The following is a 16,648-nucleotide window of genomic DNA, read 5'->3' as shown; positions in this document are numbered from 1 at the left end:
AGACTGTATTTTAGAGGAAGATGCAAACATACTTGACAGCTTGTTTTCTTAAAGACTGTTTGTATCTATCCATATGTTCTTCTGAGGTATGTGTCTTGCCTCTAATGTGTGGAGCCCACAGCAGTTATTAGGACTATGAGACCGCCTGGGGTCATGCATAAATTACAGCTTGCCTTGTCACCTGTCAATTTTGTTTTCTCTTAAATGTCTGAAAGACTTAGTAATTATAGGTTTCTTTCTCTCTCCTATCCAAAATGCAAGTTCTGTGCTTCTTAAACAAAGCTCCAGCTAATAACATTAACTTGATCAGGAGTAGCCAGAATTAGTCCAGCACCTGGTGAAAACTGTCAAGCAGAATGTTAAATTTGACATTCAAATGTCTGAATGAGCATAAACCAAAATGATCTATGATTTGCCTCCACTGCACTAATGGACTTGCTCAAAGTTTGCAGATCTTCAGTGTGAACCTTACTAACCAAAGGGTAGGTTATTTCCCTGGGGTGGGAAGTGCCTGTGCTCACTGAGTTCAGGCTAGCACAGGTGGTCTCAACAGGGAGGGTCAATTTCTACTGACAAATGTCAGAAAGTAAATGCCAGTGAAATTATCATCTGAGACAGTGTCTTAGAGGGGGTGCTGTCAGCATCTGTGGTAGCCCTGGAGCTAGGCATTATTTTCATAGGTCCTGTGGATGGAAATGAAAACTCACAGCAAATGAAATGTGTGACTGATGAAAAGGCAGGTGCAGCTGTAAATCACGCTGGGAACAAGGCTGTTGTACAGAGTGATTAATCGTGTGGTAAATTGGAATCATTCAAACCAAATACATTTCAGTGCAGCCAAGTATAACATTATACTTCTCTAAACAAGGAGGAGTGCTGTGTTTTTGAAGACAGAAACTCTAAAAAAGGAGTAAATAAGGCTTTTGTGGACAAGCAATAAATTTGAGTTTCCAATGCAATACCTTGGCAAGGAGGATGAACATGATCCTGGAGTGCAAACAAGGAGTCCTGATTGGCAGCAGAGTTGTGATTTAAACATTAGTGAGATTGATGCTGGAATATTACATTTGGTTCTGGAGACAACATTTTTCAAAGCATGCAGAAAAGCTGTAAATAGTTCAGTAAAGAGCCCCAAGTTGATTCGAGAGCTGGGGAAGATGCCCTATGGGTGGAGAGAAGACAATATCCCATTGAAATTTGGACTGCAAGTGAATTTTGTCTTGGCCTAGCACAAGTCTTAGCCATGTGACATTCTCCACATCTCTCTGGAAAGTTTCTTAATATTTTACCCATCACCACATCTGTTGAGAAGCATCTTTCTCTTTGCAGCTGTGAAGGCAGCGCCTTTGACTAATGTGACAAAGCTCATGTTGGCTCCCAGCTTTTTTGCTGAGCAGGTCTGTCTATGCAGTGCTGCTGAAAAGAAGTGCAGTTTTGTAGTTCAGACTGTGAAAGTTATCAAACGAATGCTGAAGGTGACTAGGGTTCAGTTTTGTAATATCTTAATGAAAGGAAAGTACCAGATATGAAAGAAGTCCTTCATCCAATCAAGACAGATGTAGAAAGAATTAACAGTGGACAGATAAATCAAATGAGGAATTAAATGCAACTTTTTAATTACTCAAAGCAATTAAATATTGAAACAAACTGCAAAATGAAATAATTTCTCTATCTTTTGAGATCTTCAAATGAAGTAGGCATACACTAGCCAAAAACAAGTTACCAGTCTCAAAACAGGATATACCAGTAACATTGGTGAGCTGCGAAGTAGAGGAGGCCAGGCTTTCTGGCTTTGAGCTGCAAAGTTTCTCAAAACATTTTCTTTTCTGGGAAGGGACTGTTTTGAAAGTTCAGTGTTAGTCTTTTGCCTTCCCACCGCATGGTTCACAGCCAGATCCATAGCGATCAGGGCTTATATTAACAAAGCAGTATACTCAACAACTCCTGGAAGTTTTAGGGAGTAGGAATAGGACAGGCATCAGTAATCCCAGTTTAAATGTCTCAGGGATTCTGGGATGAGGCCTTCTTGAGCAGAGTCCTGTGAAGTCCCAATTCTGCTCTCTGTTCTTCCAGCTTCCTATAGTGTCTTTGGCAGTCCCCTCTACAGCCCTTTCTTATTCCCTTGGCTGTGAAAAGGAGTGCTGTGGATACAGGCTTAAAGCATTCTGAAGCGCTATAAAACTTCCAGTTGTTATTATTACTCCCCAAGAGTCTTTGAAAATACATTCAGCACATGCCCAAACTCTCTGTACTCCTTGGAAAGATTTGTTCTTTCCTGATTTTTCTGAACTATTGGCATAGAGTTAAGCTTGAAGTGCCAGCTGTTTCCTTTCTTTCAGCACACCCATTCTGCAACTACAGCAAAGCGTGGAGTTGGCAGAGCTGTTTGAGCCAGCCAGGAGAGAGTTTCGCTGAAGCAGCGCAAGCTCAGCCAGCATGTTTCACAGCAGGTTAGATTAGGCTGTGCTCAGTGCCACTCTGTACAGGTTTTGCTCACCGATAGAAACAACAACAAAAAAGTATTGAGAATTCACTAATTTGTGGCTTACTCAGACATCTGTCTATTCCCTGCAGGCAAATTCTTAGGCTGTGCTTAAGGTTTTGTAGACCTGGATAATAATAATAATTTGCTTGGAGAAATTTGCCAACCTGCAGGTAGCCTTTTTTGTCCTCTACACTTCAGATATCTGAAAGGCAAGCAAACAGCTGAGCCATTTCTTTGTGTACCAAATTTTTTGTCTTTGAAAATGATCACTTCTCCCCAGAGGTCACCTAACTGATTAAAGCGCAGCCAGCCCTTTTCCTCAGCTTCTCAGAAATCTAATCCTAAAGAACTGAGCCCCAGCCAAAGAGCTCATCAAAGCATGGGCATATCTAGGAAAGGAGAGTAGATGTGCTTTTGCAGCTGTGGTGCATAGAAACAAGCAGCTGTTCACAACCATGCTTCTCCATCTTGCTTGTTTTTTTGAGATGGGCTCATGGAGGAGGAAGGACAGATTTTAAGCAGCTGTGGTTCCTTTTAGCACGGTGATTTCTTGGTCTGAGCTATATCAGTGAGACAGCTGGCAGACTTGATTTGTAGAAAGCCGTGTATCATAGGATCTAAAATGTAATGCTGCAGTGTTTGGGGTTTTAAATCCTCCAGACAGAAGGTAATTTGCCAGTTTATCACACAAGAAAATGTAGCACTGTCTGCTTGTGTAGTAAAAATATCTACTTTGACTTGTGAGCATGGGAGGGCCACACATTTCCTATATGAATGCAGGATTTACCTCAAGCATTGTATTTTGTAACTTGAAGATACTGTTGTGTTGAGCATACTGATTCATCCACTAAGCATTTTGGAGGAAATGGAGAAATCCATGCATGTCTCACGGTTCTTTTGCTGAATCAAAATGGAAAGATGCACATTAAAAGCAAAACTGTTTAGCAAAGAAAATATTTTTATCTGATATTGAATATAACCTTTTTCTCATTGTATGTGTTGCTTACAGGCTCAGTTATCCAGGTTGAGACCAGCAATCATACTATCTGCATATTTCCTTAATAAAACTTGTTTTCCTACATGCACTCATTAAATATCAGGGTCTGAAATTTAACACTGAGGAGCCTCATGACATGCAACTCCTCCTCATTACAGCGAGCATCTGTTCAATCTCCTCTTCTTGCTGTGCCTCCTTGTGTCCTGTAAAGAGCAACTGCTGGCACTGTGCATCAGAATAACTGATACCTCTAGTACCTCTAGCCTTCATGTCTCAATAAAAGAACCAGTTTGCACTTTGTGGGACTGCTTGGGGCAGTTACTCTGTGCTGTTGCAATGAATGCTGGTGTATCCATGTGATGCAGAGCAGCACAGCACAGAGAAACTGTCTCAGATCTGAAGCCCTTGCTTTTATCTCCAGCAGTGGTGCAGCTTGTGTCAGGTCGGGAGGGGTCTACATCCTCTGCTTTGCTGTATGCTCTGTGGTATTCTAACATTGTTTGAGTGAGCTACCGACATCCTGGGAGGCTGACTGCGCAGGCATACTTAGTTTAGTACTCAGGGTGAGAATTCACCCTTCATTGAAATGGATTTATATGCCTACTCTAAGAAGGTTATTGTTTCACTGGGGTTTATGTGCCGTGCTTCAGTGTTAATTGTGGATTATTCTCATCAATTTGCCTTTTGTCAGAAATTGGCTCTATTTTAGCAATCATATTATCCAGACTTAGATGCAGGATTCACACATCTGTGATTTAATCCACATTCACAATATTTCAGAACATAAAGGAGACAATGAGTAGGATTCAGCTCTTGATTAAGATGGGTTTAACAGTCAGTAGATGGCTTTGTCACTACAGTCAGTGGAGCCCAGAGAGTACATCAGCAGCCCTAAGAAGGAGGTCTTCTTTAAAGTGTGGTTTCTACACTCAGTCCTATTGATAGTAGCAGGAGCTTAGACTTTGTACACACAGATAGACAGCCACACATAGACCTGTATTTGGATCTCTTAATCTGCAAACTGAACCCCATGTTTCAGTCTGCCAGAGCTCCTTCCCAAGACTTTGTTTGTCCCCTACCAGCCTAACTCAAGTGGAACTGTTGAAGATGACAAATCCCATATCTCTAATTGAAGAATGCGGTTGGCCTATGATACTGCCAGAGAGAAGTACCTCTGAAACCCAGTTCACATGTTTGTGGCTGAATCACTCTCTGAAGCTTTGTCTCCTCTGGGGGATAGTTCTCTGAGGCCTCTCAGCTCAGTGAGTGACAATGGATAGAAAATGAGTGTGTGACGCAGACATTTTGGAAATATATCTGGCTGGTCAGCACACTTCAGGAGAAATAAGAGCATGAAACAGTTTGAATTCAAAGGCTGTCTAACTGATTTGACTTTATAGTCTATTCTGTTCTGAGTTACTCCTGGTGGGTTGTTTCCCCAGCCTTCCCAAGTGTTTTTGCTCCTGAGGAGAGGAGGGTTTCACACTTATCATGGCTGGACCTCAGTACCAGTTCAATTATGTTACTTGGCTAAAAACAAAGGCAATTCTGTGAATTCAAAGGAGAGGGCAAATCTCTAATGGAGAATGCAAGTTCACTTCTTTTGCAGCTAGAATTCTAGGAATAAGCTTCTCTCTCTTCCAAAAAAAAAAAAAAAAAAGTTAAAAAATGTTGTTTGGGTTCAGTTATGTTTAAAGTAATGCCAGTATTAGAACCTCACCTTTATGCAAAATAAGAAAGTTTTTCCCTGCCTGGCCCAAATGTACAGAGAGACCTATGAAAATAGAGTACTTCCACAGTCCAAATACAAAGCAGGAGTAACAGTTTTGTTCATGTGTTAGTTTCTTTACTGATTCTTTAAATGTTCTCTATTTGGCCCTGATAAATTTGAGGTAGGAATGTCTGTACCTGAATGCATATTTGAGATCATTTTGCTGCCAAGAGAAGTTCTCTGAAGTTAGCATTATCATTGGGGTACACACTTACTAAGTCCTTGTCTTGCAGACTGGTCAAAATGTCAAGAAAGGTAGGAAGTACTTTCAAAAAGCGATGACTGTTCTGCAAATAGGAATAGTGAGTATACTCACTGAAGAGCAGCTCTGCAGAGAGAGACCTGGGAGTCCTGATTGATAATAAGCTAAATATGAGCCAGCAATGTGCCCTTGTGGCCAATGGCATCCTGGTATGCATCGAGTGTTGCCAGCAGGTCAAGGGAGGTTCTTCTCCCCCTCTCCTCTGCCCCGGTGAGGCCTCATCTGGAGTCCTGTGTCCAGTTCTGGACTCCCCAGCTCAAGAGGGACACAGAACTTCTGGAGAGAGTCCAGCGCAGGGCCACCAAAATGATCAGGGGAATGGAACATCTTTCATATGAGGAAAGGCTGCGGGAACTGGGGCTGTTTAGTCTGGAGAAGAGGAGACTGAGGGGAGATCTTATTAACATTTGCAAATATCTAAATATCAGGAGGTTGGGACATCCCTTTTTTCTATAGCAGCTAGCAACAGGACAACAGGACTTAAACATAAGAAAAACTATTTCACTGTTCAGGTGACAGATCCCTGGCACAGGCTGCCCAGAGGGGTTGTGGAGTCTCCTTCCTTGGAGGTCTTCAAGACCCACCTGGATATGTTCCTATGCAACCTGATCTAGGTGACCCTGCTTCTGCAGGGGGGTTGGACTGGATGATCTCTAAAGGTCCCTTCCAACCCCTACCATTCCATGATTCTATGATTCTATGATTCTATTTAAAGCATGGAAAGCAGTAAATTCGTTTCCCATATGCTGTGTGCCCCTGGGCCTTTGACAGTAAGAAAAAGCACTTTGAGAGATGGCTAGGATACCTCAGAGAAAGCATTGTTTCATAGATTAGGAAAGTTCCTTCTTTGCTTCTGAATTGCTTATCTACATCAACAGCTTTTCTTCCCCTTTGAAAGAATTTGGAAATTGTTTTTTAGATGAGCAAAAAAACCCCTGAAAGTTGCAGAGACAGTCAGGACGTGATAAAAAAAACACAAAGGGAAGACAGTTGTATTGAAAACAGAGAGAGGTAATTTCAGGCAGTGCAAAGAAAGAGTGAAAGTAAAGAGAAACTGGAAAGGCTTGCTCTGTGCCAAGCACATAGAAGATGCTTGACATAAGCACAAAATAAACCTGTAGTGACTTCTGCATTGCACAGTTATGTGCAATGGCAGTGGATATGATGCTTTACAGATAGTTCAATGAGATGCTTTTCTTTGAAGAAGCAGTGGAGGCTGTAGTGTCAAATATTACCAATACAGAAATTGAAATGCTGCTATCCTTGTTTCAGCCTGAATGTGCAATGCTAGTGAAAACCTAGCTCAAAGTGTCCACAATATTCATTTTTCCTCTGCACTTTCCCTCCAAAGTTTCTCAAGTCTCCCTCTTAGATAAACACTACCAAACAATAGTTTTTCTGCATAAGCACACTGTCCTACATCCTGGGGATGACATATCAATGCAGGAGAGGTTTTTCAGATGTAGGCATGCCCACATGATGATTTTGGTTCTGTGACTGATGTCCTTCCCACATGACTTTGCTTTCAGGTGGGTTTCAGGGCTAAGTTAAGTGCTGTCAGATTATATGTCTCAATAGTAGAGGATCTTGGAATCTGATTTAACAGCAAAGCTCCTCCTTATGTAGATGACTTCACGAAGCAGGGCCAGGGCATGCTCCTGCTCTACACCATGAAGAACCCTTCCTTCCCAGAGTATGTCTTCAGCAGTGAGAGTGGCATCATGTGCCTGGACTTCCATAGTGACCACCCCTACCTCTTGGCAGTGGGATTCTATGATGGCAATGTGGCCATCTACAGCTTGAAGAAAGCAACCTCCCAGCCCAGCTACAAGAGCAGCGCTAAGTCAGGAAAGCACACGGAGCCAGTGTGGCAGGTAAGGGTATTTTTTCTTCCCTCTAATTGAGATTTTAATTGGGATGAGTTTAGACACAGCAGGAAAAGTGCTGTATGGGGAAACATGTTGATTTAATACGTGTGTTAGTGATTGATTATTAAGTTGTATTTCAAGCTAATTTTGAAATATGCAGAAAGGCAAAGCAATTGCATAAATCCTTGGTCCTCAACAGAAACTAAACTCATGAGTAAAAGTTTGCTGTAAACAGTTCTTTCTCCGTAATTTTCATTATTACAAATAAGTTCTACTTGGGGAGGAACTATCTTCTCTGTGTATACCAGCATGCAACGCTATTTATTTTCCAAATCTAGGTTATATACAGAATCACAGGGCAGCAAGTGATGAGTGGTATGTAAAATGAGCATATTAGCCATTAAAGAAAGCTCTGTTGGGCACAACAAACCCAGAGGCAGGTGTTTGTGGAACTGGCTGCCATGGGGATTCAGGAGACACTATCTTGAAATTGACTTTGAAGTATTCTAGTGAATTAAGAATTGCCATGTTCAGGAAATGCTCTTAAAGTAAAGCCATGCTGGCATCTGTCGCAAACTCACTAGATGGATGATATGGTGCAGGACTGGGGTGCATATATTGCTACATTCAGCTAACTTTATAGTTATGTCTACAATGAATTAATATTGAAGCATTGGAAGGTATATGCATTTCTGATCTCCTTTATATCAGCAAAAGCATGGCAGCACTTATCTCAACACGGTCTGTATCAGCTTGTTGAGGTACAGGTGTACATATTTGGTTTGCTAGCCTGGGCTACAGGCATTGCTGCCATTAGCTATTGCTGCCACCTGATTTAGGCTGCCATATGTCATATGTTATACATATATGTTATATATATAACAGTCACGTTGCTTGTACTTGGGCTCTTGACATGCATGGATTACCCCCAGCCACGGCTCCTTTTTATTACATCTTCCAATTAAAGCCCACAAAACACAAACTCCTGTGCAACAGCTCACCAATTTCTACTGCAGCAGTAGAAATCTGTAGGCAGCAGATCCTTGATAATTTTGCCCCAGATGGTATTGGGAGACAAAGTATGCTTAGGAGGTATTATTAGTGGCCACACCCCTACAGACCAGAAGCAGGTACATTCAGCAGTACAAGCTGTCTGCACAGAGTTTTTAAAGGTAGGTTTAAATGCACTGCTTGGCAGCAAGTGGTTCAGAGGTGAAAAAGTCTTTAGGCGCTTTGGGGACATATCTCTGAAATGGAGAGAAACTACCTCATAGATAGGGATAGCTGTAGGTATGAGTGGACTCTAGTTCCTGCTTGTTTGTTGTATTTCCAAAAAATTTCTGCAATGAAGTACCAATATTTTTAGTGAACTTAACAGTTTTTTACTTGCTCTGAAACTTGTGAGCAAAGGTAGTAATGAGCACAGTAGTCAGGAGACCTTGTACCTCTTTTGGAAATACCTGAACTTTAGGCATTTGTCAATATCAGCCAAAAGGATTAGGAAAGGTTTTCTCTCCATTTGATAGAAGGAAAACTGACGTAAAGAACCGTTAGGTTAAGACCTTGTGTTGTTATTCCTCATTCGGGGTTAAGTGACTTTAACACGTGATGCCTTGTTACTCATTGAGTTCAAAGATGCTTCATTCCCCTCCTAGAACACGCCAACTACTCTGAAGCTTGGTCTTTGTCTAGACCACCCTGTGCAGCCTTCACTTTTGTAGAGACTGCAAGCCCATGACTTTGAAAACCAATTAGAAAAGTAACAAAGTTCTTCAGAACAATTAGGAGCCTTTGTTCTCTGGACTGCCTGGCTCCTTCCTTTTGAAACAATACAGCCCTTTCACAATAGGAACAAAATGGGAAGTGAGTAAAGCAGGCTGACAGCTCTTTTCTTGTGACATTTCATCTTCAGTGACTGAGTAATATCTCAGTAAGTTTGCATAAAACAAGGCTGATGTAACATAGCCCATTATTAAGAGTAAGATAGAATCATAGAAATTTTCTAATTCTGTTACCTATGAATGACTTTGCTTGATGCTGCTTCCAATATTTTTAAAGAGCATAGCAGTACCTTTTTATAGATTTGGCAATTGTCTTCTGTGCTTTAAGTTCTCCTGCACCACAAATAATGGAAAATTCTGGCTTGTTTTAAATTATGCATTTCTAATGTCTTACTAGCAATTGATTAAGCCAAAGCCAGAAAGGAATAAACACATACACAGATGTATTAATGTATATGCATGCAGTGTAATGTGACTAATACATTACTGAAACCTTAAGTCTCACAGGAACATGGAACTAGAAATGGTTACTTAGTTCACTGAATTCAGGCCTCTGCCTTTGACTGTGGACACAAGCTTAAAAGGAGTCAGCTCCTGGAAATCTTTGTCAAACCTGTCATGTTCTGCTGGGCAAAAGCCTGTGCGGGGTCAAGGTAAACCTCACTTTAATCTAAATAATACTCCAAATAGTCAGGAAAATCATAATTCTCCCATCAGCTCCAGCACTGAGCACTCCTAGAGAGTAAGTCCCTTGACGGGGTATCTGTTGGAGCCAATAGCTCAGTTCCACAGCTTGGCTCTGCATGCTAATAAGGGTGACCAATGTGGGACAGCTTGACTAGACATTGGCACCCAGAGACCATGAGAGAGCAGTCTAGTCTGGGAATAGATTCTCAGAATGGAGCCTGTCTCTTTGCCAACCTTTGAGCTTTGTTCTTTCTTTATCCTTTTTTTTTTTACAAAAACCCAAAAACAACAAGATGATTATGTTTTAGGGGGATCTCATTAATATTTACTAATATGTAAATGGTGGATGGCAGGAGGCTGTGGCATCCCTTTTCTCTGCAGTATCTAGTGACAGGATAAGGGATAATTGAAAGAAGCTGGAACACAAAAAGTTCTATTTAAACATAAGGAAAAACTATTTCACTGTTGAGGTGAGGGAGCCCTGGCACAGGCTGCCCAGGGAAAGTGTGGAGCCTCCATCTCTGGAGGTTTTCAAACCCACCTGAACTCGTTTCTGTGTGACATGATCTAGGTGGACCTCTTCTGTAGGGGGTTGGACTAGATGATTTATAAAGGTCTCTTTCAATCCCTAACATTCTATGATTCTATGAAAAGTGCTTTTTTTCTTACCTTTCATCACTGGTATATACTAGATACTTTAGGTTTGAAGCATTTGGAAGCTGGAGCAGTCCACAAACAGGGATTGAGAACTGAAACTATCTGCCGTGTCAACGTTTGTTTCTGCTGTTCAGTCTCTCTCCTAAAACACATCTTGTTCAACAGATTTGTTTCCACTGTGTGCTCCTAGTTCACTTTCACATCAAACCAACAGGACGTTATTTCTGCTTCTGCTGGGAATAGTACAAAGCAAATACTGATGCAGAGTGTTGGAAATATATTTTTTTACTTGCTCACTGTTAGAATTACTGACTGAATTCTCGCTGCAGAGTGTTGACCTAAAGATCTGCAAAGGGAATATTTCTTTTGGCTGTGCTTAGAGCAAATCTCAGCTGTGGCAGACTTGCCCATGTGCATAGCGTAGTTTGAAATTGCTATGGAGAGCTCACTGGTTAGAAAAACAAGTTGGTTCATTGTTAATTTACTGAAGCTGATCTGACCTCCCTGAGGAGCTGATGCCATGGAGCTTCAGATGGCATCCTGAAAGAATTATTTTCTGCCTTATATTAATGCATGGGAGGAGAAAGGGCTTGCTGCTGCTTGCCAATTCTTTGCCAAACGCTGTTAAGGTTAAATGTGACACTTGTGGTTAGGACAAAAAGGATAAAGCAGGATGATAACACTGCAAACTGACAAAGGAAACTAGACTGAGTGTCAGCTTGCAGAATCGTTTCCCAGTAGAACTTGTGGAAGTCATACCTCAAATGTAAACCAGATAAAACACACCTGAGACTTGCTCACTGAATACTGCTCCATAATCATGTTGAGCTCCAACCTCTACTTTCTGTGTTCTATTCTGCATCCTTAAATGTGTATACACTGAATCTTAGCAGTTCATTAAGTCACACAAGACTCACTGAGGCCTTGTTTTGCTGATTGAAGCAAATGAGTTCAGGTACAGGATCACCTTTAATGTCATCATGACCTGCTGCTCTCCATCCCATGTCATTTTGCTGGGCACAGCTCCACAAACAAAAAACAAAAGGACTTTCCAGGAAGCTGATTATATTTGCTGCTCTTCAAAGAAGAAAAAACATTTTGTTCATAATCCACTGTCACACCAGCACATTGTTTCTTTTCTGATGATGGGCAGTCTCCTAAATCTGTCATCTGCATTTAGACAAACAGATTTTGCAGCTTGCATTGCCTCTGAGATATTAATGCTTCCCATAATATTATGTTCCTTTGGCTTCAGGCAATCAAAGAGTTTGATGCAAAAGAAAAAGAAAAGACAGAAGGTTGCTATCAAGGTCAGAATAAAGATCAGCTGTCTCACAGCAGGCTCACTGCCTCTTGCCTTTACTGCTAAGGACCTCAAAATAGGTGTTTGCTGGGCATAGTTCAGTGCAAAAACATCATTCAACTCTGTGAGGATACTGTTAGCGGATAACTCTAGAGGTGAAACAGAAATATGGAGAGGAAAGAAGAGCAACAGAGACCTGAAACTAAGGAAGCTGGCAGGGATGAGAAGCATCATGATGTGAGCTGGCAAGTGAAAGAATGTAGCCTGAAGGGATAATAGAGCAGAAACCTGATAATGAGGCTTATTTAGCATTAAACTTCTAGAGCAATGCAAACAACCTGCATCTCTCATACTAGGTCAGTGCAATGTCTGCACAGAGGACCTCCATCTCTAACCCCAGCTTTCTACTATTCCTTGCCACCAGTCCTCCTTGCACACCTAGCCCAGTGAAAAGAGGGTAAAAAGTCCGATTAACTGCTGATGTCCCAGAGGTAAAGGAGGCCACGATATCCTCACCAGAGTGGTCACTTCAGTCATTTTGTGCATGCACAGAAGTATGGAGGAGTGGGAAGAGCATTCATGGGCCAGCCAGCATGCAGCAGAGGTCCAGTGACCTCTGTTAGAGGCTTCTTTGTTGGAGAAATGCTTAGCTGCAGTCCTGCTCCCTAACACTGAGCTCTTGTGTCCATCATAGGCTGTTGCAGCAGCAGTTGTGCCAATCAGTTGAGAATCTGACACTGCACTTAGTGCAGAACAGTAGTCCACAAATATCCATCATGTGTTTGCTCCCTTGTCCTCTCCTGGAGGCAGGAGTGGGCAGGAAGGGTTGTGCTTTGTAAGGGTTGCCATATGGTTGCTGAAGAAAACAGGGTCAAGATCAGTAGCTTTCTTGTTGTCCTTAGTTGCTGGGAAAGCAACAAGTTTCGCCATTTATTGGAAGGGCTCTACTGGGCCACAGAAATTCATCAGGAAGCTTTGGGCTCATTTAAGTTTGATGCAGATAGTGGAAAGTGCAAGACACTGGTGTGGAAGAAATGCTGGAGAAAATATTTTGTACCATGCTTGTACTTTTTTCAAAACCTCCTGGACACTTTTCAAGCTACTTTAAGGTTAGGTAAGGTAAGTGTCCAAATGCTTCTTCCTAAGTATCTTTGACAATAATGAATAAAATCCCTGATCTTTTAACTTTGATGTTTTATCTTTTGAGAAGGTGTCACACTATACTTTCTGGAGATTGAGTTTTTGTAGCTGGTTATTTTTAAGTTGTACTTGGGTATGGATTCTTGTGGGTTAGAAATTCTCTTGCAAAGCATCCCTTACAGATCATCTAACATTTGTCTGAAAAGGGGTTTTTTTTCTGCTTTGATGCCACTTTTCTCTCTGTACTTCATACAGATGCTGAACTTACTTTCTGCCTTCTGTTCTCACCGCTGCTTGCTGAATAGATACTCCTCTAGTGCTGTGTTGTTCTTCTTTCTCCTCTCCTTTTACTTAAGATCTAAACCATTTTATTGTGGGTTTCCAGATTGTCTATTTCTTTTCTTTTGTCTGCAAGCAAATATAAATAATTTCCTTTACATGTTTGTTGTACTGGTGCTAGTTTGTGGAGAAAACTTCACATAGAAAATTTAAGAGTCTCTCAGAGGCTTGGGGTGTTGGAAAATGCTAGCCTGAGGTTTAAAAGGGCAGAGAACTTGTAATGCATTTGTTTGGTTGTTTGGATCTTTGAATCCTGTTTTACTGCTTTATAGTTAGAAAAGTTAACTAAAAGTTAATAGGAACCAGGAAACTATGTTGGATCTTGGTGGAAAAAAGAATTTCTTTGCTAGTCACATGAAATGTGACTATCAATTGCTGAATCTTCAAAGTAGGTGTAGAAACATATGGACCAGATGGGTTTTAATGGCATTGATGCTACCTGTGAAACAACAGAGTGCTTCTTAAGAGGATGGAATAGAGATACTTATCTCTATATGAGAGCGATGGAGGCAGAGCTAGTGGCAAGCTGGGCAGGGACGTTGGGATATATAGTGAAATGTGGGGAGCCAGGGCTGACCTGGGCTCTCACCCTTGTCCCAGCCCTGCTGCCACACTGAGCTGCCACAGCTCTGTGTAGAGTCCCAGGCTGTTGATAGCCGGCCGGCCCCAGAGCATCTCTCTCTGTTACTGCTGCTCCATCCTATGATGATAGAGCCTTCCATCAAGCACATCAAAGACAGTGTCTCTGATTTAGCAGCATCGGGTAGCTTGGGGATTTGGATGCATGCCTGCCTGCCGTATATGTCTGCTCTCCCTGCACACGGAGCAGGGAACTTCATACTTTGTAAATTGGAAATCTTGCTCAATGAGCACAGTCAGAATTGAAACCGAGAGCTGTGAATTGTAATTGATTAATACCGCCCAGCTTTGCTGGCCTCTGGCACCCATCATTCAGCTGCATGCTGTGTCTGACATGGGAACATAGCTGTTGATGGGACAAATGGGTGAGAGTCAGGTTCCTTGCTCCTCAACTGTTAACATACCAGCCTAATAAGTACAGGGGGAAGTGCTGTGTGAGAAATAAGCAAGCAGATTCCTGGTGAAACCTGTTCAAAGCAGAACATCCAAATCACAGCAGGGAGAAAATAAACTGAAAGTAGATGCAGCCTTATCCAGTGCTATTTATAACTGAGCTCTGCTTCCTCCAGATAAATCTAAGTCTCTGAAGCATGAATGATGCACAAGCCTCAAGGCTGGGCCCTTGCTCTGCCTCAGTGGCACTCCCGTGACTCTGCTCTCTGCTCAGCTCTGTGATGAGTCTGTCCTAGTGTCACTGAGTGTGCTCTTTGGTAGGAGAGGTTTTGCAACCCTTTTTCTGTACCTCAAATCTGTGACTGATGTGTGAACATATGGATGCAGTGGGCCTGATTCTTTGCTCTTGTCTGCTGATCATGTGTCTTTGAGTTCATTGGTGCTCAAGAGGTGGTGCCTGGTGCTGAGAGTACCAGGAAAATACCATCAAAGTGGAAGAGACTTGATCTAGCTGTGAGAAAGAAGTAATGTTCAGCAGAGGAGTGTTTTGAGGGCTAAATATGACATGAGAACTTATTTTATAGTGTCTTCATTGCTGGTGAATATATCTCTTGTCCCTTGGCTCTCAGGAAGCTTTCAAGGACTTTGGAGGATAAAACCTCAGGAATGCTTGTAGTAAAGCTTGCAAGTAGCCATATGCTGCTAGAGTGAGAGAAAGCATTTATTAAGTTCCTTCAATGGGAAGTTGCAACTATCACCTGTGGCAGGAGCAATACTCTTCCACCAGATAAGCCTGGTATTTGCTGGTAGCCATGAATAAAACTATGATGCAGGTGACTCATGGCCCGCAGTTGAGGAGCTCCAGGAGCACCCAGGCGTTGCTGTGCTATGTTTTCTTTTCTAGGGTGTTTTGAGATACTTTTTGTTGAGTTCTTTCTCCTGTGTCCTTGCTTGGTGAGATATAGTCCTGCCAAGCTGGCTGTCTTGTATGCTGCCTAATTTACTTGTAGATTAAGCAGCTGTCTTTGTTTCAGTACTTACCTACTCTTACCAAGCCTGTCAGGCCACCCTGCCCCTTTTAACCAGCATGTTTGTTATCAGGAAAGCTGTGTTACACAGAAAGTACATAAAGTAAGGAGCCCTATGAGTAAAACCCTTCTTCTGCCTCAGATATGATGGTGGGTAGTACCTTATGTCAGGTTGTACCTGAGTTGCTTATTAAAGATGGAAGGGAGATGAAGTAATCCCAAATTGACTGGAAGGCACTGAGATCTTTGAACATTTTGACATTCATCACTGTCTAAACCATCTCCTCTTTAATGCAAACACTATAGCCAAGTATTTAAATATTACTGGCTTACTTTTAGGAAGTTAGTCCTTGCAGACCTTATTTCTTTAATGGCTTTTGTCATGGGGACACATTTACTTCCTAAGCACATCGAGCTGATCTATTCTGTCTTGTTGCATGATTTTACAGTAAAACATCACCAAATCTTTCTGCAATGGACAGAATAGCACTAAGAACCCTCCTTTGCTTGGCAGCTCTCATTATCTGTAGATTACTGTCATAGCTGAAACATTTGCATTTAAAAGAAAACCCAGATTTTAAGATATGAATAAATTTAAGTTTTTATATATATGTAAATCAAAGTAATTTTTATTTATATCTCTCCATCAGCTTTTACTCACACTCAAAAGGCTTGTCTGCTATACAAAAGAGTCTCATTTATCACAGTGCATGAAGCAGTCACAGTGTGGTTGAACAAGACATGCAGTAAACTTGTGAGAGGTGAGACTGAATCTAAATTCAAACTGAATCTTCCTTTCTGGAATTGGGGAACTGCTAGTGAATCACAGAAATGAGAACTGGCAGAGGCCTTGAGACTGTCCTTCCCATCATGCTATCATAGTTGCTGGTTTTTTGTTCATGAAGTGATTTATTTAAAGTGAGATTGAGCAGCCCAGCTGTCTTCACCAGGACTGACAGACTGGAGTTGTTACCTGCTGTGTCTTAGATGACACACACCTCTTAATCCATGTGAAAAGGATTTCTGTAATTCCCCTAACCCTCCAGCAGTCTCTCTTTGCTGATTCCTGTACCAGCCTCTGATCACTTAGCCAGAAATTCCCTAATTTCCACATGTTTATATGATTCCTTCTTCTTATCTGTGTCCCTCTGCACTTTTCTTTATGACATTTCACCTTATTGTTTTCAGACTGTGTCTCCAGTTTGTCAAGATAACTTTGAGTCCTGATCCTAACAGAATCCTCTGTATTTTATAATACACTATGCAAATAGGAAATTAAAACATTAAACAGCACTGGA

The 16,648-nt window shown here is 41.6% G+C and overlaps 1 protein-coding gene across 1 annotated transcript in view; it reads left to right on the top strand.

Moving 5' to 3' along the window:
• DNAI1 (dynein axonemal intermediate chain 1) overlaps positions 1 to 16,648 on the top strand; it is a 151,745-nt gene that overhangs the window by 65,749 nt on the left and 69,348 nt on the right. Inside the window, exon 13 of the mRNA XM_062018494.1 lies at positions 7,142 to 7,389. Within this exon, the coding sequence (XP_061874478.1) occupies positions 7,142 to 7,389 (248 nt within the window). The remainder of the gene's footprint in view (positions 1 to 7,141; positions 7,390 to 16,648) is intronic.

This window comes from Colius striatus, chromosome Z (assembly GCF_028858725.1).
Source record: "Colius striatus isolate bColStr4 chromosome Z, bColStr4.1.hap1, whole genome shotgun sequence".
Taxonomy (NCBI): domain Eukaryota; kingdom Metazoa; phylum Chordata; class Aves; order Coliiformes; family Coliidae; genus Colius; species Colius striatus.
The sequence above is the reverse complement of the archived record's forward strand: the minus strand, read 5'-3'. Positions and strand labels throughout refer to the sequence as shown.